The 25,664-nt window shown below is 44.2% G+C and overlaps 1 protein-coding gene across 2 annotated transcripts in view; it reads left to right on the plus strand.

The window, feature by feature from the left end:
* Positions 1–290: 290 nt before the first annotated feature.
* Positions 291–25,664, plus strand: part of Adcy9 (adenylate cyclase 9) — a 115,758-nt gene continuing 90,384 nt past the window's right edge. The window contains exons 1-2 of one of the 2 annotated variants that reach the window (XM_076839765.2): positions 291–1,030; positions 1,230–2,964. In XM_076839765.2, the coding sequence (XP_076695880.1) occupies positions 1,272–2,964 (1,693 nt within the window). In that variant the 5' untranslated portion in view covers positions 291–1,030; positions 1,230–1,271. The remainder of the gene's footprint in view (positions 1,031–1,229; positions 2,965–25,664) is intronic. The other variant, XM_076839766.2, reaches the window with a different exon arrangement.

Genomic DNA, 25,664 nt, shown 5'->3' on the forward strand with positions numbered 1-25,664 from the left:
CTACGTGGCACCCCCGCAGCTCTCGTCCTCTTCTGGGCAGGTGGTCTCCAGGCATTCTGGGCAGCCCGCAATGGGTGGCCGGGCCGCAACGCCAGCAGCGGGCGGCCTGGGGGCGGTGAGGCCCCGGGCGGGGGGCGGAGCCGAGCGTGCTCCGCCCCGCAGCCCCGAGCCCCGCGCGCGCTCCAAGGCGGGGCGGCGCGCGGCCCGTGCGCGTGCCCGGAGCGGAGGCGTGCGTGGGTCGCGCGTGCGCGCTGCGGCGGGGCGAGGGGCGGCGCGGGCGCGCGTCTGTCAGTGACAGCGGGAGGGGGAGGGGGCCGGAGATGGTGGCGACAGCGGCAGCGGCCGCTCTTCCGACATGAGGCAGCCGCCGCGGGAGGGCTGGAGGCGGGTGCGGCCGCGGCGGCATCTCTAGCTCGGGCAGGGGCCCCCGGGGCGTAGGCGCGGCGGGCGGGCGGGCGTCCTGACCGGCGTCGCGGGAGCTGGGCTCTGCGGCAGCCGCGCCGCTGCCCGCTGAGGGGCCGGTGCGGCGCCCTGTGCTCAGCCCGGCGGCTTGGCCCGGGTCGTTGTCGGCCCCCAAGTGGGGGCCAGGCGCTCTCGGCTGCGGGCAGCAGGCCCGGCTAGACCGGCCGCTCCGACGGGGGCAGCCTGCCTGCCTCCGGCTCCGCAAATTCGCGGGCCGGGACTCGTCCCCTGCCGCGGGCAGAACCCGGAGGAGCGCGGGGGTGGCCACCAGGGGCACGAGACGGGGTCGCCCGCTCGGGCTCGGCCGCTCCGGGAGGGGACGCGGTCTGCGCCGCAGGTCCGGCCCGCGCGCCTTTGACGCACCGGGCGCCGCTGCTGCAGGATGAAGCGCTGTTCGCCGCCGGCGGAGTTGTTTTTGCGAAAGCCGGTCGCCGAGCCGTGAGCGCTCAAGGTCTGAACTTCCCTTCGGAGCCGCAGTTGGAGGCGTACGGCGCGGAGGCCACCAGCTGGCGAGGGCGCCCGAGGGGAGCGCACTGTGTCCGGGACCTGAGACCCTCGGGAGCACCAGGTCCGTCCCGGGCAGTTCTTGCTTCCCGAAGGTGGGGCGGGGGGGCATTGACTGTCCGATAAATCGGCAGTTTTTGTGAGCATATGGTGGCTTCCCCGAGTCGCTTGTTGGAGGCCGCACCCAGGACACGCACAGGTCGCGTGGCCCTCCGGACGTTTGTGTAGTAGGGTCACTCTAACTCTCGTCGTTTTGCCCTCAGGTACCCCTGACCCGGCCAGGGAGGTTCTGAGAACTCGGCAACATGGCTTCCCCGCCCCACCAGCAGCTGCTGCATCACCACAGCACCGAGGTGAGCTGCGACTCGAGCGGAGACAGCAATAGCGTGAGGGTGAAGATCAATCCCAAGCAGCTGTCCTGCAACAGCCACCCCAAGCACTGCAAGTACAGCATTTCATCCAGTTGCAGCAGCTCCGGGGACTCCGGGGGCCTTCCCCGGCGAGTGGGTGGCGGGGGCCGCCTGCGCAGGCAGAAGAAGCTGCCCCAGCTGTTCGAGAGGGCCTCCAGCCGGTGGTGGAACCCCAAGTTCGACTCGGTGAACCTGGAGGAGGCCTGCCTGGAGCGCTGCTTCCCACAGACCCAGCGCCGCTTCCGGTATGCGCTCTTCTATGTTGGCTTCGCCTGCCTTCTCTGGAGCATCTATTTCGCTGTCCACATGAGATCCAAACTGTTCGTCATGGTGGCCCCCACTCTGTGCTTCTTGGTGGTGTGCGTGGGCTTTTTTCTGTTTACCTTCACCAAACTGTACACCCAACATTACCCGTGGACCTCGCTGGCTCTCACCCTGCTGGTATTTGCCCTGACTCTGGCTGCCCAGTTTCAGGTTTTGACACCCCTCTCAGGACGCGTAGACAGCTACAATCATACTCCTGCAACCAAGCCCACAGACACCTGCCTATCCCAAGTGGGGAGCTTTTCAATGTGCGTGGAAGTGCTCCTTTTACTCTACACCGTCATGCACTTACCTTTGTACTTGAGCTTGTTTTTGGGGGTGGCCTATTCAGTCCTTTTTGAGACATTTGGCTATCACTTCCGAGATGAAGACTGCTTCCCCTCCCCCGCAGCCCAGGCCCTGCACTGGGAGCTACTGAGCCGAGCTCTGCTCCACGTCTGCATCCATGCCATTGGGATCCACCTGTTTGTCATGTCTCAGGTGAGGTCCAGGAGCACCTTCCTCAAGGTAGGACAATCCATCATGCACGGAAAAGATCTGGAAGTAGAAAAGGCCCTCAAAGAGAGGATGATTCATTCTGTGATGCCAAGAATCATAGCCGATGACTTAATGAAACAGGGGGATGAGGAAAGTGAGAATTCCATCAAGAGGCATGCTACCTCTAGCCCCAAGAACAGGAAGAAAAAGTTCTCCATACAGAAAGCTCCTATAGCATTCCGCCCTTTTAAAATGCAGCAGATTGAAGAAGTTAGTATTTTATTTGCAGATATTGTAGGCTTCACCAAGATGAGTGCCAACAAGTCTGCTCATGCCTTGGTGGGGCTCCTCAATGACCTGTTTGGTCGCTTTGACCGACTGTGTGAGGAGACCAAGTGTGAGAAGATCAGTACTCTGGGAGACTGTTACTATTGTGTGGCAGGGTGTCCCGAGCCTCGGGCAGACCATGCCTACTGTTGTATTGAAATGGGCCTAGGCATGATAAAAGCTATTGAGCAGTTCTGCCAGGAGAAGAAGGAAATGGTGAACATGCGCGTTGGGGTTCACACCGGGACTGTCTTGTGTGGCATCTTGGGCATGAGGAGGTTCAAGTTTGATGTATGGTCCAATGATGTGAACTTGGCCAATCTCATGGAGCAGCTGGGAGTGGCTGGCAAAGTTCACATTTCTGAGGCCACTGCAAAATACTTAGATGACCGGTACGAAATGGAAGATGGGAAAGTTATTGAACGCCTTGGCCAGAGTGTGGTTGCTGACCAGTTGAAAGGTATGTGCATTTCTTTACTCTGTCATCTTCCTCCCCATCCTGTTTGTATTAAATAATTTTTAAAAAATCTCTTTGCAGCATCAGTGTCTGGAGGCAGCTCAACTGTCTCAGGATACCAACCATGGGGGAATCTCAGGATCAGTGTGACTTTTTCTCCAGTGAGTCAAATATCACAGACCTAGTCATGCTGTGGACATGGACACTGAGACAGTGCTGACCTAGATGAGACCTTTAGAAGGAGGGAGGACCTTGAAAGTGCCTTTACTGCCAGTCAGCTGTTGACATTTCTAAAATTCCAGGGGCCTGTCCCAAGAATATAAGGATTTGGGAGCCCTTTAGCAGTCAGAACTTTTTAGCACTTCTAGAGATTGCCTTTGCAATCTCTAGTCACCTTAATGTCCCATGCCCATCTATATGTTCCTCTATCCCTTTTGACAAAACTATGAAGACTAAAACCTCTCTCCCCTCGAGGTCTTACTTCGCTTATTGTCAAAATAGAGATGGGAAGTCAGCTGTGCCCTTCAAGAATTAGGTGGAATTGCACACCTCTCAGTGCACACCGCTTTTGCCCGCATCTCTTAAAACATTTTTTTCATTTTCAGCTTTCAACTTTTGTTTGTTGAACAATGCTTTGTTATTATGGTACTTGTCTTATCACATAGACCCCAGCATTTTAGACTGTTGAACTTTACCAGCCATCAGATGATTTGAAAGTGAAAAAGGTACCAAGAAGCTCCAGTGCCCCCTCCCTCAGCCCTCAGATTTGTATCTGGTCCCTGTCCCTGGTCCCTGGTCTTATGTTCCTAACTACTGTTCTTATTGTTTTTACTGGGCTGCTTATTTTATTATTTTTTAAAATTTTCTCTGAGGTCTGGGAAGTAGCATATAAATAAGTAGGACCAAAAACAAGAATTCTAAGTCATCTGCTGTGTTTCTTACCCTTACCCTTTCTTGCTCTTTGAAATAGTTCTTATGTTTTACTAAAAGTCTTCTGGATTGAAGGGAACTTCTGTTTTACAAGTATGTAGAGAAAATAACATTGATTTCTAAAAGCCTACATCTGTGAAGCTGTATTATACTTTGTGGTGCCCACATGCTGCATAATTACACAGCTAAAAGCCCCAGGAGAGGGAATCCTCAGAAGGAGAAGGAATATTTCTCAATCATGGGAGAAGCGAGAGTTTAAACCAGAGGCAGCGAAGTGGCTGGGTTGGTCTTGTATAGGTTGTGGGCCTTGCAACACTGCCGTGTGCTGGATGAGCATTTTCCTTCTCTAGTTTGTGATCTGAGCTCCACATTTATTTGTTATCTGGAAAGGTGCTTTATCTTTCTCCTGAAATTTTTTATTGCATTTGTTTTGTTGTTGAAGAATTTATGGGTATAGCAGCAAAATATTTTCACCTGAGAATTGCCTTTGACCTGAAGAGCTTTAATTGTTGTGTTGTTGAGGTCAGAAATGACACTTTCAGTTCACTTGAATGCTTCTGCCATGACAAGTGTCTTTCTGATTATGAGGGTGGCATCTGCTCTTGAGTCCAAAAGTGTCAGTGGAGTTGGGTGTGGATGTAATCCCTCCTTGACATTTTGGCATCTGTAGGATCTAAGAGTTACAGGCTCTGTCGTCAGGGATTATGAGACAGATTCTACACAGGGATGCTGGACTGTATTGCATTGTGGTAATAATCAGATATGTTGGGCCAAAGGACAACAATATCAGTTTTGTAAGTTGTACTTTGTATGGTCTATTTCTGGAATTTCAGAAATAAAAAACAGGTGCAATTATCAAGTGTCAAGCTTGGAAAATTGCCAAGTCCTCAAACCTTTGGTAATATCTACTTTTCTTAATTTATTGGTAATTTTTATTTTCAATGTGTAGACCAAAGACACTGACCAAAGAGTAAAAAAAATTAAAAAGTCTGGAAGGGTTTGCTGACTTAAAAAAAATATCTCAAATAGGGTAAATTAGCTTTTTCTTTAAATTTGTGTACATTGTATATTTATAAAGGAAAAGTTTTAGTACTGTGTGGAGGTAGGAAAACATAGAAGGCTTAGCTAACCCACTGATTTTTTAAATTTAGTATTCCTCCTTTAACTGTTTCCTTGAGACTGTGATTTTTGCTTTCTTCGGCTCATTTTGAAACCTTTGTGGACAGGCCTCCAGTAATAGAATATGTCTACACAACTTCCTGACGCTGATGACTGTCCTGATGTACAAATCTGTTATGTGACATGAGAGCATAACCTATAGAAGCCCTTTCATGTACATGGCTAAACTTAGTGTGTAAGATTTTTCTTAGCATTCCATCTTTGAACTTGTGGCAGGTTTCTCTGTGTAATGTAGGGTGTTATTTTTTATCTCTTACCCCTTTCCTGATAAAAGTCTTGGTAGAGAACTCTAGAAATGAGCACCAGTGGGCCGTGCAGGGATTCTAGAATTGGCCTGGCAGCATGAAGGGAAGCTGCTCCATGCCCTTGATGTGAGAAGGCTGTATGGAAGGTCATTGCATTACTTCTGTGTGCTCACTCACTCTCTCTAAAATCCATGCAGTGCTTCTGCCATATGTGCCTGGCACTGAGGATGTGGAGATGGACCTATGACAGCTCTTGACCTTGGGGAGCTCCAGATTATCAGTCTTATTGTAGACTAGGTCCTTGAGTCAGGGACACTTTAGAGAGGGTCCTGAGATCAAGGTGTGGCTCTCCAGGAGGACAAAGAAGAACCTTAAGTGTGGAATGGACAGTCCTGGGCAGTGGCTTGGAGTGGTGTTTCTTGTTGGCACAGGGCATTTGTCCATATTCATCAGAACAAAGAAGTGTATAGCTTGAGGGGGTTTGGATTTGATTCTGTAGTTGAGGGAAGTCACTGGTCATCACTGAAGCACAAAACAGGTTTAGAAAATTTGCTCTTTCATTTCTAAGGACTGTAGCATGGAAAGGTATGAGATTGAGGATTAATGAGCTGTTTGAGCAAATCCCAGATGGGGTCATGGCCTGAATGAAGGTAACTGACGTGGCATTGGAGATGATGGGGCAGATGTGAGCAATGTGAAGATCAACTGGATGGGACTCCATGCCAGACTTAAACTGGCTGGCAGGAGGAGGGGAGGAGCCTGATGGTCTCAATGGGAGACGGTCTTTTCAGTTTTTGGAGTTGACCTGGAGGTGGTCTGGAGTCAGGAAGGGTTGAGATGCCTTTGGCCATGCCCATGGTGTGAATGGAGCCTGCAGGATAGATTTGCAGAAGGTGAAACAGGCTTGGAACCTCTGTCTTGTTCATTTATTCATTCAACAAATTATTCCATGCTAGGTACAGTGCTAAGTTCTAGGGTACAGCGGTGAACAAAACTGATAAAAATTCCAATAGCAATAAGGAAAAGGAATTTTGAATTAATTGGTCTTCTGTAGAGAATTTCTAATAGTGGAGTTGTTAGGGGAGTCCAACAATGAATAATAAAAATATAGCATTTGTCTTATGATCATTTCTAAGGAGAAAACATAAAGCAGGAAGGGAGCTGTAGAATGCGTGTGTGAAATCCAAGACAGGGAGGCTAGTCACCGAGAGAGAAAGCTGAAGGAATTTTTTGGCACAGAGATAGGGTTTTGGAAATGACCTACAAAGCGAGGAGATAAGGAGGAGCAGGCTGATCTGAGTGATGGAATAAGGGCCCTTTTGCAGCATTTGGGATGAACCCTGAGGCCTGTGGGGGACCTGGCCATTCTTTTCTGCTGTGGGCAGAGACAAGAAAGATGAGTAGTATTATCCAGAGCTGTTGGCTTTTCCTGTTGATGTAGAGTCACAGTGACAGAAAGTGAAACTTAGGAAGCTTCTCCAGCCTTCTTCTCCCTGCATGGATATGAGGGAGCTGGAACCAGGATGCTCAGTTCCTCTGAGTCCACACCACTGATTACATCCTTGTAGAAAGGAGTGTCTGGCAAATTGCATTGTTAGATGTAGAGATTAGAAAAGACAAGACTACCCAGGCCAAATTCTGGGCTATTGGATCCCTTAGGGGAGAGATTTGTATGTATCGTTACCTTTTGCCACCTCAGTGACTAAGGCCTTCGCCTTTTCTGAAGTGGGTACTTAGAAGACTTCCTGCTTAGTTGCTGCCTGGGTGGATTGAAGCACTCTGCTTCATCTTTGGTGGTACCTGTCCCATACTGGGAGTCTGGGCTCCTTGTTGTTTCTTTTTCTTTTTTAGTTGTTGATGGACCTTTATTTAATTTATTTATTTATATGTGGTACTGAGAATTGAACCCAGTGCCTCTCACATGAGAGGCAAGCGCTCTACCACTGAGCTACAACCCCAGCCCATCCTTGTTTCTGACAGCTAAGAGCCCTACCAAGGTCCCAGTTTTGGGTGCCCTTGCATGCGCAGGGCTTTCCTTCCCTCCCTCCAATGTGGGTGGGTGTCTTGTCTCCTCCTAAGCATGTAAGCCTTGTAGCTGTGGTGCGGGCTCCTTAGCTGATGGCTCCACCTTCCCTCTTGGAAATTCTGTGCTTACCCACATTCTTGTTCTGGGTCTCTTGTGCATGTTGAAACACAGTCTCTTAGGCAGCAAGTGGCAGAGATAAGATGAAGCAGAAAATGTAACTCAGTGACTGGGGATGGGGAGATGACAACCACCTGTAGAGTCTATGCTCAAGCAGTACCCATGAGAGCTTTTTCCAGGTCTTTGGGACCAAGTTATATGGCTTCCAGTAAGTTGCATACAGCTTTTGATTCTGAATGCCAGATTTTAAATAGACTCAACGTTTGACAAAGTTAAGGATAAGATTTGCCAAACCGCTGGTGTAATGCAAAAGGAAGGAAAGTCATTTTTTCAAGTAGAGTTATTAAGAAAGGGAAAAGTATAAAAGGAGAAATAGAGTAAGTAAAGAAGTTTCAGGGTTCTCATCTACTAGTTAGCCTGTTTCAAATAGTAATTGTTTCTACATACTGGACAGTATCACCTATCTACTTTGTTGAAGGGAATAATAATCTTGGAAAAAATCCCATCATATTGAATTTTCCCTGTATGAGTGTGATTAAGCCGTACCTGAATTCTCTTTCTGTGAGTTAATGGTCTCAGTATTTTTGTTTCTTTGGGATTTGATGTAGTAATATGATTAAAATTCTGCAGATCCCCTCTCTTGGTGGTGGTAGGAATCTGCTGACCACTGGAAGACCTGGACTGAGTGACATTTCACTCATGTGGCTCTGGCCGCTATTTGTACTTGGTACATGAGACTCCTAAAGACCCATTCCAACAGGCTCTAGCATCATGGAGGGAACTTTATAAGGGGATGTATATTTTTTGAACAGGAAAGAATCTGACATGTGACTTCTAGACTCAGGTGTTGTTCAGAATGGAGGGAAGGAACTGAGTGGCATCAGAGGGAGCCTTCACTTCAGCAGTGGTCAGGCCTGCACAGATAGGGAGACGGGCTTTAGGAAGACTGGTGAAGTCAATGACATTACAGCCAGTTTGCTGATGAACCTAGTGAACTGAGCCATGTGCTAGCCATGCCAACCCAGTCCATGGCTAAGCGGGTCATTTTTTAAAAACATGTTTATTTAGTTGTAGATGAACACACAGTATCTTTATTTATTTTTTATGTGTTGCTGAGGATCGAACCCAGGGCCGCACACGTGAGGCAAGTGCTCTACCGCTGAGCCACAACCCCAGCCCATAAGTGGGTCATTTTTTTGGTGAACAAAGCCATACTTTCTAAAACTTGCTTGCTTTTGGAGGTCAGTTTTTTTTTTTTTTTTTTAGTTTCTCTAGCATTCTCCAGCCTCCTCTCCACAGTTGAGCTCAGTCCCTTAGAACTGGTGGGAACATCAGCTTTGACCCTGAGTCTGGAGCTGGCAGTGGAGGCAGAAGCAGTCCAGGTAGCAATAGTGATGGCAGCAGCTATGGCCTAGAGGGTGGGGTGCTGGAGAGTGGGAAGGGATTTGAAGATCAGGGTCCCAGGCTTATAAGCCTCTTTGTAAGCCAGTGGTTCTCAAACTTTTTGATCTCAGTACTCTTTTGTACTCCTAAAAATTACTAGGGACATGAAAGAGATTTTGTTTGTATAACTTTTCTCTTGATATTTATTATATTAGAAACTGAAACAATCTGAGAAGTTTAAATAAATATTTCTTTAATTCTTTTCAAAATAATAATAAGTGTGTTATATCCATTGCATGTTAATATAAATAACATTTTGATAAAAATGAATGTATATTTCAAAAAGTAACTTATTTCCAAAAAAAAAAAAAATTGGCAAGAAGGGGAAACCACTTTATATTTTTGCATGTTGGTTTAATGTCTGTTTGGATTAATAAAAAACTGAATTAAAAAAATGTAAAATATATATAACAAAAATATCATTTAAACCATTTTTCAGTGGGTAAGCTGGATTTTCTTAGCTGCTTTGGCATTCAGTCTGTACCTGGATGTTGAAAGATGTGAGGAAAATCTGGCTTCATATAGGTGTGTAGCTGGAAAATGGAGGTGCATTTTCATAGCATTTTAGATAATTGTGGGTATATATAATTTTGATACTGCACCAATATTCAACAAGAGGTAGTTTCTTAAAAGATGAGCTGCAACATGGAACCTGAGCACCCGACCATGAGTTTTGGGTCAGCTGAGTTTTGAACAAATCTTCTTCCCAGGTGTGATTTTGTACCATTATGCACTGGTCATTTGGAAATGCTGGTTTCTTGAGTTATGCAGATGTTCCAAGTGCTGATATCAGGAAAGACTTTAGAATACTGGGTGGGTGCCAACTTTAAAGTAGCTGGTATGTTTTCCAAATTCTAGTTTTCATTGACGGTTTGAATTTTATCACTAGCAACAAGTACTGTCAGTACTTTACTTGAAGCGATAGACTTGTTTCGTTCATTTCTCAGGCACAGTCTGCCAGTACTTCAGTCTGAATGACCACATAGGTCAAGTATAGATGATGTCCCATGACAGTGATGCTAGTTCAGCTTGTAGCCCCAGCTGGTTTTCCTGACAGCCATGAGGCTTTGCTGTGCAACCCAACTGCTATGGCCTGTTTCACACTTTATCACAGACTGTTAGAAAGGCACATGCTCAAGGATGAGATATAGCATAGTCATGAATTTATACTGCTTCACTGGGACATACTTTCTTCCTGCAAGCCTACAGTGGTCAAGAACACAGGGCTGGTAAAGTTTGGTGCCTCTTTTTTGACTCACATTCAGGCATTAGCAGTCTCTTCCCGTCCCCTTACACACACACACACACACACACACACACACACACACAAACGTAGCTTTCCTGCCATCATTATGAAAGTCAACCCTGAAAAAAGGAAAATAAGGCCTTAATGTTATTGTGAAAATAGTTTAGACCTCACAGATGCTCTGCAAAGGTGTTAGGGACCCCTAAGGGTCCAGGGATGCCCCTTTGAGAACTGCCTCCCTAAGCTGTGAGATAGGAAGATGGGACACAGTGTATGTGCCACATAGATATGCTGCCTTGGATATGAATCAGCTGAAATTGGGAGTTATGACAGGCATTTTCCATTTATTGTGAAAGTAACAAGTGACTCTAGTTAAAAAATTTGCTTTTTCTTACCTGGTTCCTAAAACTCTTTTGTGAGCCTGCCATACTTTTGTTGCTGGTGTTCAGGGTTTGTGATAAAAAAATGTTGAACCTCAACTTTGTTTTGTAAAGTTTTTTGGAGGGCTCATCCCTTGGCAGTATAACTTGGTGATTAGGTACATGGGGCTTTTTTTCTGACACATTTGGACTAAAATCTCAGTTCTTCAGTTTCTGAGCTGTGGACCTTAGGCTGCCTGGTGGAGGCTCCATGGTTTTAGGAGTGACAGAACCTCTGGCAGAGGGTTGTGGGGAGAATCAAATGAGGTGATTCAAGCAGGGCTCTTGCAGCCACTGCAGTTAGTAAGAACTGACCCAGCCCAGGCAAGCTGCGGTCTGTGCCGCAGGGTGCTTCTTTTCTCCTACCCTCTGTGTGGTGCACCTATTGTATAATGTAGTGTGAAACCCAGAGCACACCAGGGACTGTGATTGTGTCAGTTTCTCAAATTAAGAAGGGCAAGTGTCCAAAATCTGAAACACTGATAGGTTGCCCTGGTTAAACTCTCGCTACTGAGTTTGGCAGCTTCTTTATTGAAACCCTGGAGAGCCCAGGCAGTATTGTTCTTGGGTTGCTTCAGGTCCCCAGAGCTTTGAGGTACTTATGATGATGAGGCCTTTAATAGTTGAGGGATTATGGGAAAATCCCCAGCTTTGTGACCCTGGAGGTATTGGCTGCGGTTTGAACTAGAGCAGTTATTACAATACATACTCACTTATTTATTTATTAAATACTGAAAGAGTTCCTACACTTGGGAGGCCTGGACGAGGTGCTAGAGACAGAGCCGTGGCCCTTCCCCTTGGAATGTATTGCCTAGGAAGGTAAGGAGACACCAGCCAAATCAAAAAATCTAAATGAATATGCACCCACTTTGCTGTATTATGGATACAGCTGGCAGGAAGGCACTCTTATCACCTCCAGTTTATAGGTGAGGAAACTGAGGCACAAAGAGAATCAGTAACTTATGATGGTCTCACAGCCAGAAAAAGATATTAAAGGTGGAACTAGTATTTAAACCCAAAGGACTATATTAGAAAACACTGGTACCCACCTCAAGGAATTTTTGTAGGGATTAAATATTAAGTACATGTTAAGTAGTTGGCACATAGAAACTCTCAACAGAGAATAGATTTACTAGCTAGTGTTATTGAAAATGGGGTGATTTTCTTTGCAGCAGTAGCAGCCAAAAACAACCACACTTTTTTCCAATTCACATGGCACAGTCCTGCACACATCATCATCTCAGCCACTGGGAGATCTTAGGATAGGGACATGTGTGTGCTCAGAGGTTTATATTTCATTGGCTTCTTTGCTTTATAGATCAATTTTCAGACTGGGTTGGTTTCTTAATACCCTCAAACTGACCAGAGCCTTTCTTCAACAGTTAATGTAGACTCTTGAATCTTAGCTTTCCTCCTATGACAGATATTTTACTTTTGATACCAAAATTGCCCTATTTTGGGCCCCTGCAGGCCCCTGCAAGTTGCCCCCTGAGTTCATTTCATATGACCCCAGTGGTCTTCAATAGCTTTTGTACTCAGTAGCATTTTTAAGGAGCAGAGAAATTATAGGTATTAAAATCTCATTAATTCTGTTTTTCTGATATGTTTATTCAGAGACCAAGCTAAAGTTTACCCTCTCCTGTTTTGAAAAGAAAATTAATAGGATATGCTTGTTTATGTGAAAAAAATAAGACATAGAAGCGAGGCTATGTGCATCTTCAAGCTCTCTAGAGGCTTTAATTTTGCATTCTTACAGATTGCAATTATAGAGCAATGTGGTGTTTTTTTCTGTGGTATCTTCCCACTAATCCTGTTGAGTAACAGGTGCCTGTGACTGTAGGTAAATAGTGATAAAGAACAATAAAGGGAAAGAACCCCTAAACCAAAATATAGACGACCTGTGTGCAGACTGAGGAGTGCCCCCAGCCCAGCAAGCTCCATCTCCAGGACAGATGTGGAAGGTATCAGAGGCCCAACTCCAGGATTCTCTTCTGGTAGTCTTGCTTTGAAAATGTCCTTCTGGAAGGAAGGGCTGACCACTCTCCCCTCAGGTACTGTGTGTGTTTGACTGACTGGTTTTTTTCATGTTTTTTCTCCACTCCATTGCAGTGTGTTTTGGGTGGTAATTTCCATGTTTTATGTATGGCTGTATTCCTAGTGCCAGGAATATAAGCTGGCATGTAGTAGATGCTCAGTAATACAATTAGCCCTTCATCTGTGATCTCCACATCTGCAGAACTCAGCCAAATGTAGAGGGAGACATTTAGGAAAAAAAAAATTGTCTCTGTATTGAACCTGTATAGTCTTATCATTATTCCTTAAATAATATAGTTTAACAACTATTTATATAGCACTTTCATTGTATGCAGTATTCAGGGTAGCCTATGGATGATTTGAGATATACAGAAGGGTATGCTCAGGTTATATATAAACATTGATGGCATTTTACACAAGGAATTGGAGTGTCCCTGGATGTTGGTGTCCATTGGGGCTCCTAAAGTCAGTCCCCGCTAAATACTGAGGGAGGTTGGAGTTGGTATGGAATTGATGAAAGAGTGAATCTTCCTTCTCACACTCTATGTTGGGCACTCTGGGATGGGAGACCACACCCCAGACATTGGCACAGAGTAAACTGAAGGTAGAAGATGATGAAGCTTTGCCAGGAATGGTTGAGTGGTTGACTGAGTGGAGCCTGCGGGTCCTGAAAGGAGCTAGGGAAGGCTGTGGAGGAGAGCATTTGGGGACCTGAGGTGGGGCCTGGGCACAGCGAGTTTGCGCTGCAGGGCAAGAAAGCGCAGTCTGAAAACCCCAGCTCACTGAGGGCCCAGAGAGTGTGGGTTGAATGGCTTAGTTTAGGCAATTATTTTTAAGCTTTTTAAAATGGATATTTAGAGAAGTGTATTTATCTTTAATAATAATTCTGGTAATTCTTATTTGATTATCATTTATGCACATTAAAAACCAGCATACCCTTTGTGGGCAAAGCTCCAGGATGGTCTTTGTGCATAATTTCCAGGATTTTTATGTAATGCCATTAAATCCTGTTCAGTTTTTTTCCCCTTCCAGAGAAAAATGTAGTACAGAAAGCAGCTTTTGAATTATTTATTTTCGTGTTTGAATTGTTTGGAAAATTTTAATTTCATTTTTTAACAATATGGTGTGGAGAGAGGAAGAAAATCTACAGGCCTGTGATTCATTTTCTTGTGTGTGGATGTTAAAATACAGCATTCCACTCTGCAGTTTTAAATAAAAGGGGCTTTTGCATATTGATTCAGTTAGTTTTGCCCCAGTAAGTGTTGCTATTTAAAGTATGGATGGCCTGTGTTTTGTAACTTCCAAACTGAATTCTTTTCCCCAAGAGAAAATGCTGCTACTGCTTATGGCCATTAATGTTGATTTTTGTCTTGTAAATGAGCTGTCTAAAAATTGAGGGGAGGGGAGGTTTCTAAAATTTCTGTTATTCTCATAGACTAGCATTCTCTGTTTTCTTCACTGACAAGTTTAGCACACTTGGGCAAAAATCTCTCTGGTTCTGCTAGATCTTGCTGGTTCCCAATTTCCTCATATTTGTAGAATGTGAACTTTGAACTGAATGTGCCTTAAGACCCTACCATTCTCTAAGAAGAGCTGAGATTCTCTCACTACTGAGAAGTAGTACTTTCCTTAAGATGAAGAAGTGGTTTCTCCTGTGTCCATTTGTTTAAACTGCAAACCCTCATTTAGACAAATTTAGCATAGAGAAACTCGGATTTACAGAACCACTAAATTGCAGGGTATGTGTGAGATTCTTTATAAAGGGTTCTTTACTTCCTTTGAATATAAATAAGATTGAATTCTAGAAGTATAATTCTAGAAGTGTGGTTTTTCAGGATCACTGTGTTGTACAAAATATGGTATTGCTAGAGGAACCCCACTTGGTTTTGAAAGTTTGAGAAACACTATTGTAATGGAGAAAATGTGAAGCAAGTTAATTTGTTTAACAAGTGTACTTCAGTTCCTACCTGAACATTACATTGCAGAGAGCAGATGAGGTTAGTTTTCAATACGGTGGGTTTTACTAGTGGGCCTGAACAGGTACTGGACTACTGACATTCTTCCCAGTTACTCTATCAATGGAGGACATACTCGCTCTGGTGGCTGGGGAGCTTTGGGGTCTGCCTACTGTCTGTAGAGCTGGGAGAGGGAACTCAGTGCCCTCTGGTGTCATAAAGGCTTGGTATGGCTTTCTTTGTTTTTCTTTATTAAGATCTCTGATGCAGAACATTTGATTCCCTGTCATTTTCTTCTTATTTGTCGTTGTCTTCTTCTTCTTCTTCTTCTTCTTTTTTTTTTTTTTTTGGTACTAGATTGCACCTAGGAGTACAATGGCTATGCCCCTGCCCGTTTTTGTTTTTCATTTTGGTCAGTGTCTCACTAAGTTGCGCAGGCTGGCCTTGAACTTGGGATCCTCCTGCCTCAGCCTGCCGAGTTTGCTAGGATTACAAGCATGTGCCACCATGCCCAGGTAGCTTTTTTTTTTTTTTTTTTTTTTTTTTTTTTTTAATAGCACTGGGGACAGACTTCCAAGGCCTGCAGGCTGCCCTCATTTCCATTTCCTTTGAGTTTCTCTGTGAGTTCTGTCCATTCTGCTCAAATGATGAACACACAAAAGTGTTTCCTCCTTGAGTCACTTGTGGCCTGGGCGAGAAGGTATCTGGGCATTGTCTGGCTATTGGATTAGATATCTGTCTCCCCATTTTATTTTCTGGTTTGGGTACATATTCCTTCTTCTTCCTTCTCCTCCTTCTTCCTCCTCCTCCTCCTTCTTTTTTTTTTTTTTTAATATGGAGTCTTGCTCAATGGTAGGCTGGCCTCAAACTCATATAATTCTTCTTTGTGAGCCTCCCAAGCAGCTGGGATCACAGACATACATCACTGAGCTGAATTTTCCTCTTTATGATAATTTGAGCATGATCTTTTTTCCTCAGTGGATTCCTTATCTTTTTCTAAAGGAACAATAAAGAGGCTCATGGCAAGTGATGGAACATTTGCTGTGGTTGCAGGGCTGGCAAAATGAAGTAGAAAGGGGAGAAGCTCTACTTGGTCCTGAAAGATGGTGTTGTCATTGGGTATCTGTGTCAACTGACCTGTGTAACTTTCACCTCCACAAAGGCCTAGATCACGAAATGGTAGCTCCCTGGAGAGAATCTGTTACCCAGAGTCTGCTTGCCTGAGCCATGTTTTCCAAGACTAAAGTGACTGACTTGGGGCACACTTAATTGTGGAAGGTTAAAAGCTTTTAGGATGACCATGCAAACAACAACAACAATAGAAAACATTTCAAGGGGCTGGGGTTGTGGCTAAGTGGTAGAGTGCTCGCCTAGCATGTGTGAGGCACTAGGTTCCATTCTCAGCACTGCATATAAATAAATGAATAAAATTAAGGTCCATCAACATTTAAAAGTATATTTAAAAAAATTTCAAGACTTTCCTTGTCTCTCCCACACATACCACAGGGAATTTCTTATCCTGAATAACTTAACATGGTGTTCTCTCTGGTTCCTGAAAGAAAACTGATCATGAGCACTCAGAGAGTTGATGGTTCTAGGATGTCAATTTTGTCCCTCTGCCACTGGAACTTCAAGTGGAAATGTTGGCTTTCCCAGCTCTGGTCATGCTGCTACTTTATTTAGTAGCTATTAAATTTCCAGTTTGTATACCCCCCTTGGAGGTGCTCCAGCTTGCACTGGGGTTTCTGTTTCTTCCAACAGCTCTGTCTGTGGTGTGCAGCGCTTTCTTGAGTAAGAAATATCAGCAAGGTTCTTAGCCTAGGTGAAAATTTTAAGCTATTTTTTGGTTTATTTTATTTCTAGAGCAATGTACTCACTTAAGTTATACAGTTCAGTGGCTTGAAATAGAATGATAGACCTGTGTAAGCATCCTGATGTCAGTTTAGAGCATTTTAATCACCGTTGAAGAAACCCTGTACCCATCAGCAGTCTCTCAATTTCCTCCAAAACATCCAGCTCCTGGCAGCCACTGACGGCCCTGTTTCTGTGGTTGCCTGTTCTGGATAATCCACACTGTGGACTGTGCACCAGGCTTGGCTTCTTTCACTTGCACTGTGTTGTTGTGGTTTCTCCGTGTTGTAGTGTGCGATAGCGCTTCATTCCTCTCTGTGGTCATCTGTTGTGTGGATGGACCACGTTTTATGAATCCGTTCATTGGTTATTGGAAAAGGAACTCTCTTATTGAAACCAAGAATCAAGCAGATTGAAAAGAAGTTGTAATGATATAAAATCCAATTATTTAATAATATACATTATTTAATAATGTATAATATTGTAACAATTTAATAATATACATTAACTAAAATTTAGCCTAGTGTTTATGAGTTTTCCTGAAAGAACTAATGAAATGAGATTTAGTACTGAATTACAATTTGATGTAAAATGTTTCAAGTAACCAGTATAGTTTTCTTTTCTTTCTTTCTTTTTTTTAAATAAAGTATGATTTTTTTTAAAAATATTTATTTTCCACCCATGCTAGGGGAGTGCTCTACCGCTGAGCTATAATCCCAGCCCCTCTTTTCTTTCTTTTTTAAAGAGCTAGGCTCTTTTCTAGGCTTGTTCCAGGTTGATTAAATATTAAATTACCTGATTTTTCCACTTTTCCTAGCCAGTTCCATACTAGAGGGCTTTAGGGGAAGCACATTATTGAATAGGAAACTATGCTTAATAATATGCTGTTATCTATGAACACCAATTCAGTCCTTCTGGATGGCCTAGGATTCGAAGACCTGGGTCCCCTCTAGTAATTAAAGCTGTCCTGTTGTAACTAGTTTTACATATTTGGGTTCACATTTCTGCAATTTATGAAATACTTTCGTACTCTCATAAAAATGAAATATGACAGATAAAATGTAATTTTCTTGATGACTCAGTTACTTTTACTACTGTTATTTGGCTTTTACTAATACAGCAATTTTCCTGTAAAAATAGATTGTTTTTTACTTTGCTTTAAGTAAACCTTGATTGCTCTGTTTTTCCAGTTCTTTTTTAAAAAAATTTTTCAAATTTTTATTCTAATTTGTTATATATGACAGCAGAATGCATCATAATTCATTTTACACATATAGAGCACAATTTTTCATATCTCTGCTTGTATACAAAATATATTCACACCATTCATGTCCTCTTCATACATGTACTTAGGGTAGTGATGTTCATCTCATTCCACCATCTTTTTTTTTTTTTTTTTTAACCCCCTTGCCCCCCTCCCTCCCACTCCCTCTTCTTTGCCCTGTCTAGAGTTTGTCTAATCTTCCCATGCTCCCCCTCCCAACCCCACTAAGAGAAAACATTCAGCGTTTGTTTTTTGGGGATTGGCTAACTTCACTTAGCATTATATTCTCCAACTCCATATACTTACCTGCAAAACTATGATTTTATTTTCTTTTTTTAAAAAATATTTATTTTTTAGTTGTACACAATACCTTTATTTTGTTTATTTATTTTTATGTGGTGCTAAGGATTGTACCAAGGCCTCGCACATGCTAGGCAAGCACTCTGCCACTGAGCCACAACCCCAGCCCATTTTATTCTCTCTTATTGCTGAGTAATAATCCTTTGTGTATATATACCACATTTTCTTTATCCATTCATCTACTGAAGGGTATCTATGTTGGTTCCACAGTTTAGCTATTGTGAATTGTGCTGCAGTAAGCATTGATTTGGCTGTGACCCTGTAGTATTCTGTCCTTTGGGTATAGACCAAGGAGTGGGATAGCTGGGTCAAAAGGTGGTTCCATTCCCAGTTTTCCAAGGAATCTCCACACTGCTTTCCATATTGGCTACACCATTTTGCAGTCCTACCAGCAATGTATGAGTGTTTTTCCAGTTCTTACATTGAAAAAATTAAATTTTCTGCTTGTCCTCTTGCTATTAGCTTATGTAGCTACAAATAGCTACATAAGCTAATCCTAGAATGGATTTGCCTTTGGTTTTTACTTTGTTCCATAAAAACACAACAAAAACAAATAATCAAGAGCATTAACCCTGCAGATACAGTTTGATTGAAAGGACTAAGAATTCAGTCTTTATGAAATATTTTTTGGTTGTTAGCTATGTTCTGAATAAATGAGGTAAATGCTAGTGAGTTCAGGATGAGTAAGATATTATTACAGTTATTTTTTTAAACATGTTTGTAAAGGAGAGAAGGATAAAGAAAAATTTGAATCAAATTTGTGTCTTAGCAAATAGAGTATGTTTTCCACAAGACCAAAATGTTGATTTCTTTTGTGTATGTAGAAATAGAAAATGGGACTGGTAGGTTGGATTCCATAATTGGTAATTAATTAGAATTAATCAATTTCATAATTAGTTATAAAACTAAGATGTGAAGGTTAAATTAGAGAAGTATTGATTTTTATTAAATTATACCAGAATTTTGGGAAAGTACTTTGTGGAGTTTTCCAAGAAACATCTGGAGAACTCTAAAACTCTTCCAGGTCTAGAAATTCGGTGTATTTTTCAATACACTGCAAAGGAAGGACTGGTTATCTTTTTTCCTCTTTGGTTTAAACTGAAAAGGTGAATGTGGATTTTCATCTCAGAAATGTGGTAATCTTTTTTTATTTTTTAAAAAAATTTTGTAGTTGTGTATGGACAGAATCCCTTTATTTTGTTTATTTTATGTGGTGCTGAAGAGCAAACCCAGTTCCTCACACATGCTAGGCAAGTGCGTGGTTACTGAGCTGCAACCCCAGCCCAGAAATTTGGTAATCTGACCTTCAGTAGTGCTAAAATAGTGCTAGTGTGTTGTCAGTGTTTTAGGAAGGCTTGTTCTGCCTGGTGTGGTTGTCAGTGTCTTGATTTTCAAAGTAATCAATATGTAGTTACTTGAAAATGCCATGTAATTTATTTTAAAAATGGCAATTGGAGTCTTTTCTCTTTGGAGAAGTGTCACCCAGTCTGCAGGGTGTGGGTGGGGCGAAATGAGATGTGCACACAAGGGCACCAGGTAGGTGGGCAGTTGTGTTGGTGTTGCTCTGTGGCCTCCCTTCAAGCCTCTTTTCATCAGCACTGAAACCCACATATTTGATGTCACCCATGAGCAGTACTCCATGGAGATGGGGCTTAGACATGTGCTGGCAAAAGGCAGTGTGGAGGCCCCCAGTCTGGCGCTCAGGGGAATGGGAGGGAGGCAGCCCCAACTCGAGTGGAGCTGGCCTCTGTGTCTTTGGCACTCACCTTGCCCTTTGCAGGTGCTTCCTCCAGCCGTGGTCTCAGTGTGTTAGTGTCCAGGACCTCCCTCAGGCTGTGACCCACAGGCACAGGGCTGTTTGCTCTGACTAGCTCAGAGCAAGCACTAAACAGGCGCCACTGGGTTCAGCCTTTTGTTTACAGAATGCACACCAGGTCACATTCTCAGTCCTGGGACAGATGGTGACAAAAGCCCCTGCCCTAGGGAACTTGCCCTGCGGTAAGGGAGGCAGATAAAAAACAGATACACGAGAAGCTGGACACAGTGTCCCTTGGTGATGCCAGCTGTGCAGAAAAATAAAGCAGGACGAGGACTTGGATCCTGCAGTTAATGACTTTGTATCTAGTGGGCAAAAGCTGAGCTAGTCTCTCTCCATAGATGCTGGCTAATGTTATGCAGCACCAGCCCTTGCCTCTCTGCTTTGACACACAGAGATGCCTCCTCAGGTGCCAGGTGATCAGTGCCTTCTTTTCCATGGAGAATCCCTGCTGTTGGGTCAGTCCCCACCCAAGAGGTGGACGCTTCTCAAGCCAGTCTCTGTAGTGCTGTTGGGAAGGCCTGGGCCAGAGCTCCCAGGGCGTCTCCCGCCTTGCCAGCCTGCAGGTGTTCCTTTTTGCTTCCTTAATCTTCCTCTGTTGCTGGACATCTGAAGTCAGGATTTCTGGTGCTATATATAGGTAGAAACTTTTTCAGGGATCATATTCTGCTGCTTCCCCCCTCCCACCCCCGTATTGATATCCTACAGATTCCTGGTGCTCTGTTGCCTTTTTAAAACAAGGAAGGGAAACTCAAATAACATAAATTTAGCTATATAGAAGCAAACACTTCAGTGCCATTAAATACATTCACAGTATTGTGCAACCATCACTTCTCTCTGGTTCCAAAACATTTTCATCATCCCCAAAGAAAAACTCCATCCCATTCCTCATTCTCCAGAGTTCTGTACCTGGCAACCCTAATCTGCTTTCTGTCTGTAGGATTCCCCTGTTCTGGACATCACACAATAGATGTCCTCTAGTGCCTGGCTACTTTAACTTAGCATAATGTTTGAAGATTTTTCTCTGTTGTAGCATCTATCAGTGCTTCCTTTTAAAAAAAAAAACAAAAACTTATTTTTTAGTTTTAGGTCAACACAATATCTTTATTTATTTATTTTTTTATTTGGTGCGGAAGATCGAACCAGTGCTTCATGCATGCTAGGCGAGCACTCTACCACTGAGCCACACCCCAGCCTGCTTCCTTCCTTTTTATGTGTGTATAATACTCCATAATTGCTTTGTTCACTTATGTTGGAATGATGTTGTGATTAGGTTAAAATTTTAACATAGATCTAACAGCTTAGAGATTTTTTGGGTCAACATGGGTTCTGATTGTGTCCTTCAACTTGGCATTGGATTTGACCACTTTGGAATTGTGTATTAGATAAACAGTTTATATCTAGGACAAACTTTTTAAAAAATACTATTAAAATATTGACAGAAAACATCCCAAGCAACTCTAGGAACTTTCTCAGACTGTCTAAATAAGTGTGGTAACACTGGGCTTCCCTTCTGGGAAGGCAGGTCAAGCAGCCCATGAGCCTCTAATGCCCAGTTGGGCGGTCCTCCACTTGCCAGCTGTCTTGGGAGTTGGGATGTGGGATGCTTTCCATGCGGCAGTGTTCCCACACCCTTCCTTAATATAGAATGTTTTCAAAAGAAACATTGGCTAGTGAGACAGCTTCACTCCCAAACATGGTCATTGGTTCATAGTTCATTTTTATTTTGTTTTCATGTAGCTAAAACAAGGAATAATGTGTAAACTTGTCAGTGTAACCAAGTGTCAGTATGGTTTAGGGTAGAAGAGGAGAAAATGGAGGTTCTGATCAGCAGAGGGCTGCAGAGCAAAGGTGTGCCAGACTCCCCTCCTAGCCAGGAGCTTGGCTGCCCACTGGTGTGTCTTGGTCCACCTGCAGATGCGCTCTGGTGGGGCTCTTCAGAGTGGCCAGTAGGGCAACTTGGAGGACGGCTGAAGCTGAAGCTTTTACGTAGCCCTAGGCCTATAGTGGCCCAGTGAAGGCTGGTTAGGAGAGTCGAGCCTGAAGGCAGATAAAGGTGTTCTGGGTAAATGGGAGGAACATGTCCAGGAGAGAGAGGAGTGCGTGATGGACATCAGGCAGAGAATTGTTCTGGAAGGTGACCTGTGACTTTGTGGTCAGGCCTCATTTTGCTGCTTCTTTTAAAGCCACTTTCTTACGCATCCATCAACTGAGCAGAGTTTCTGAGTACATATTAAAGATGAGAACATGAGGATGGACAAACCACAGAACTTGTGTCAAAACCTCCCAGACTTCCCAGCACTGCTGATGGGTGTGAGATGGCATAGCTGCTATGGAAGAGGAGGTCAAGCACAGTTACCACAGTTACCTTTGACTTAGCAGTTTCCCTCCCAGGTGCTTATCCAAGAACACTGAAGACACGTTTACACAGTGACAGAAATGTAGAAACCTCCTAAAGGTTCATTGATGGATGAATGGATAACAATTATGGTGTGTCTGCGTAATAGGACGTGATCCAGCCACAGAAGGGAGGGGAGCACTGACCTGTGCTGGGGCACGATTGACTTCCAGAACTTTATGCTGAGTAAAGCAGGCAGACACAGGCCATCTGTCGGAGACCAGATTATGGTGGGTGGGTGTGGGGTTTGGGGAGAATGGATATGACTGCTTACTGGGGACGGGGTTTTCTTTTGGGGTGGTGAAAAAGTTCTGAAATTAGTTTTGGTGATGGTTGCACAATTCTGAATATACAAAAACCCCACTGAATATATACTTTAAATGAGTGATTGCATGGTTTATGAATTATATTTCAATGGAGTCGTAAAAAACCAAATCTACCATTCTAATGGTAACCATTGATTAGAATTTACTGTAGGACAAGGCAATTATAAAGTTTTTTTTTAATTTTTTTTTTTTTTGTAGCAGCGATTGAACTCATGGGCATTTGACCACTGAGCCACATCCTCAGAAATTATAAAATTTAAAATAAGACTAGAAATAGAGATTCTGAAGATTGTGGTGTGGAGAGGGATGAAGTGCATGGTGCAATTGCAGCTTCCTGGGAGACAGACGTCCTTCAGGGATCAGGCTCACAATTTTGGAGATTCAGACTCTTCATTTCTGTCAGAGTTCAGAGTTGTACAGTTTAGGAGGACTGATTCCTGCCAACCAGAAGAGTAGGTACCAGTGTATTAGGTTACCTTAAGGAATAGGATGTACTTTTCCAGTGGTAAAAAAATATTCCTATCTGCTGCAGGGCAGTTTCTCCATGATGTCAAGGCATCTGGGAGGCCTAATTAATATCAGCATGATTGTTAAGAAGTGTCTTAGGATCTTAATATATTCAGACATGGGGATGTCACAGTCAGCATGTCTCATCAGGGACTGAGAACTGATGCCCACCATGTTGAGTGTCCTGAAGTATGCAGAGAAGCCCTGCCCAGCTCTTACCTGTTTTTTTCCTTAAAGAAGAGATGTTACAGAACAAACAAATCCACATAAAAAACAAAACGTCACCATAAAAGACAAAACTCCCTCCTTCATATGGCACATAAATATATGTGGAAATTTTCACAAATAAAGCCAAGGTGGTTTCGAACCAACAGTGTACAAGTGAAGGTGGTCCCATAATGGAATGTAAGGCAGACAGACCAGACTAGAATGGGGCTGAGCCGTCCAGTTCTTAGGCCTTGAAAGGGGAGAGGCAAGTGGGTTGGGGGAGGATGAGGAAGCATGGAGAGGAACCCCTGTAGAGATGGTGGAGCAGGTGGTGGGTAACTATTGCATCCTGCAGATCTGATCTCCTATTCATGTGGCACAGACATACAGCCATCTGGGTGTAGAGACCGGAGGTGATCTCAGCGAGGAAGTGCTCAGCAGGTGGCTGGCAGTGTTATCTGTCATAGGTACAGAAAAATGATAAAGACGAGTCTTCAAGTTTGGTCAGTCGCCCCTAGAGAGAAAGTTTTGGCTGAGTGATCAGGTGATCAGGTAGATGACAGTGGACAGATAAAACAGGACAGGCCCTGGTGGTTACTATGACCTGGTTGAGAAAGGCAGAACCCCGGAAGGGATGGGCTGTGTAGACAGGGGCATGTCTCCTGGTGCCCCTTTTAAGAATGAACTAGTCCCTTCACTGAGCTTTGGAGAAGGAGACTCCAAGGAGCCCTCTAAGCTCTTCATCCTACCAGGCAGGATCTCTCTCCCGGATTTTCCCTGTCGCTTCCTGGCTGTATTTCTAAACATGGCGCATCACCAGAACCTAACAGATTGATGATATTAAAGAATTATTGCTTATTTACTTTTGATGTAATAAATGGTATTGGCCTATTTTTTAGATATATGTATGGAAATATCAGTGAATAAAATCTGCATCTTGCCCTGGTGCTAAGAATGAGACCTTCTCCCCGGGCGGGCGTGGTGGCACATGCCTATAATCCCAGTGGAATGGGTGTGGCTAGGGCCCCCTTTGGATCTGAGCTTGGGAGGCTGAGGCAGGAGGATCACAAATTCAAAGCCAGCCTTAGAAACTCAGTGAGATCCTGTATCTAAAAGAAATACAAAAAGGAGTAGGAATGTGGCTCCTGGCTTCAACCCTTGGTGCAAAAAAAACCAAAACCAAAACCAAACAAACACACACACACACAAACACACACACAACAAAACAAAACAAAAAAAATGAGACCTTCTCTTAAGTAGATTGAATGTTGTCATTCTAGGAAACTCCCCCTCTCGGCTGATGGGCTTCCTGTGGACCCTAATGTGTCTTTACATACCTTTCTGGGTGTGTCATTCTCAAATGTTGTCTGAGGCAAGCCTTCTTGTTCTCATTAAAATCCTGGCAGTGTGTGGACTCTCAGCCCTGGGGTCTTGAAGCAGCCTTGGTGTGTGTCGTCTTCTGTAGGTTCTTTGACCTCAAGGTTTGCTTCTCTCTCACTCACCTGCCCTTTCCTTGCTCTGAAGCACACAGGGTGCCACTGACTGTTCCTCTGGAAAACACTCCCCTCCCCGAATGTCTGCAGCCTTTAGAATGGAGTGGCTGTCCCCTGCTGCCTCCCGGTGCCTCTTTCAGCTCTTACCCGACATGCTGAGTCCCTTGTCCTCCCCACTCAGCCCTGGATTCCCAGAAGGTGCTGTGACAGTGAGCATGTGGGTGTGGATGAAAGGAAGGGGAGACCTTTGCACTTGATGTGGTGGGGGGCAGAGTCCCTTGAAGGGTTCCGGTGGAGCTGGCAATGTGGAGATGAATGCAGGTTTTAGCACTGGAGAGATCTGTTCCTTGGATAGCCACCTGTACAGTGTCTTTGGTTTCACTGGTGTGTCCTTGTGTAGACATATTTCTTCAGCTTTCACGTGGAGCACTGAGAAGCACCAGCCCTTCTGTAGGAATGGGTGTGGCCAGGGTCCCCTCTGGATCTGAGGAGGCCACAGTGGCAGGGGCCTGGCTTCAGGGTGGGGTGAGCAGTACACAGCTTTTTCTTTTCTTTCTTTCTTCTTCTTCTTCTTCTTTTTTTTTAAAGAGAGAGAGAGAGAGAGAGAGAGAATTTTTTAATATTTATCGGCAGACACAACATCTTTGTTTGTAAGTGGTGCTGAGGATCGAACCCGGGCCGCACGCATGCCAGGCGAGCGCGCTACCGCTTGAGCCACATCCCCAGCCCTACAGCTTTTTCTTTAATGAGCAGTGGAGGGTTTTTTCAGGTGTTCTAGTTCTAATGTGTGTCCCACACGAGGTGACATTCTAGGTGCCCATGGTTTGGGGCAGTGGGAGGCTGTCTCCACTGTTCGGCCCTCCCCAGCCATGCCACCTGCATATGTT

This window comes from Callospermophilus lateralis, chromosome 19 (genome assembly GCF_048772815.1).
Source record: "Callospermophilus lateralis isolate mCalLat2 chromosome 19, mCalLat2.hap1, whole genome shotgun sequence".
Lineage (NCBI taxonomy): Eukaryota > Metazoa > Chordata > Mammalia > Rodentia > Sciuridae > Callospermophilus > Callospermophilus lateralis.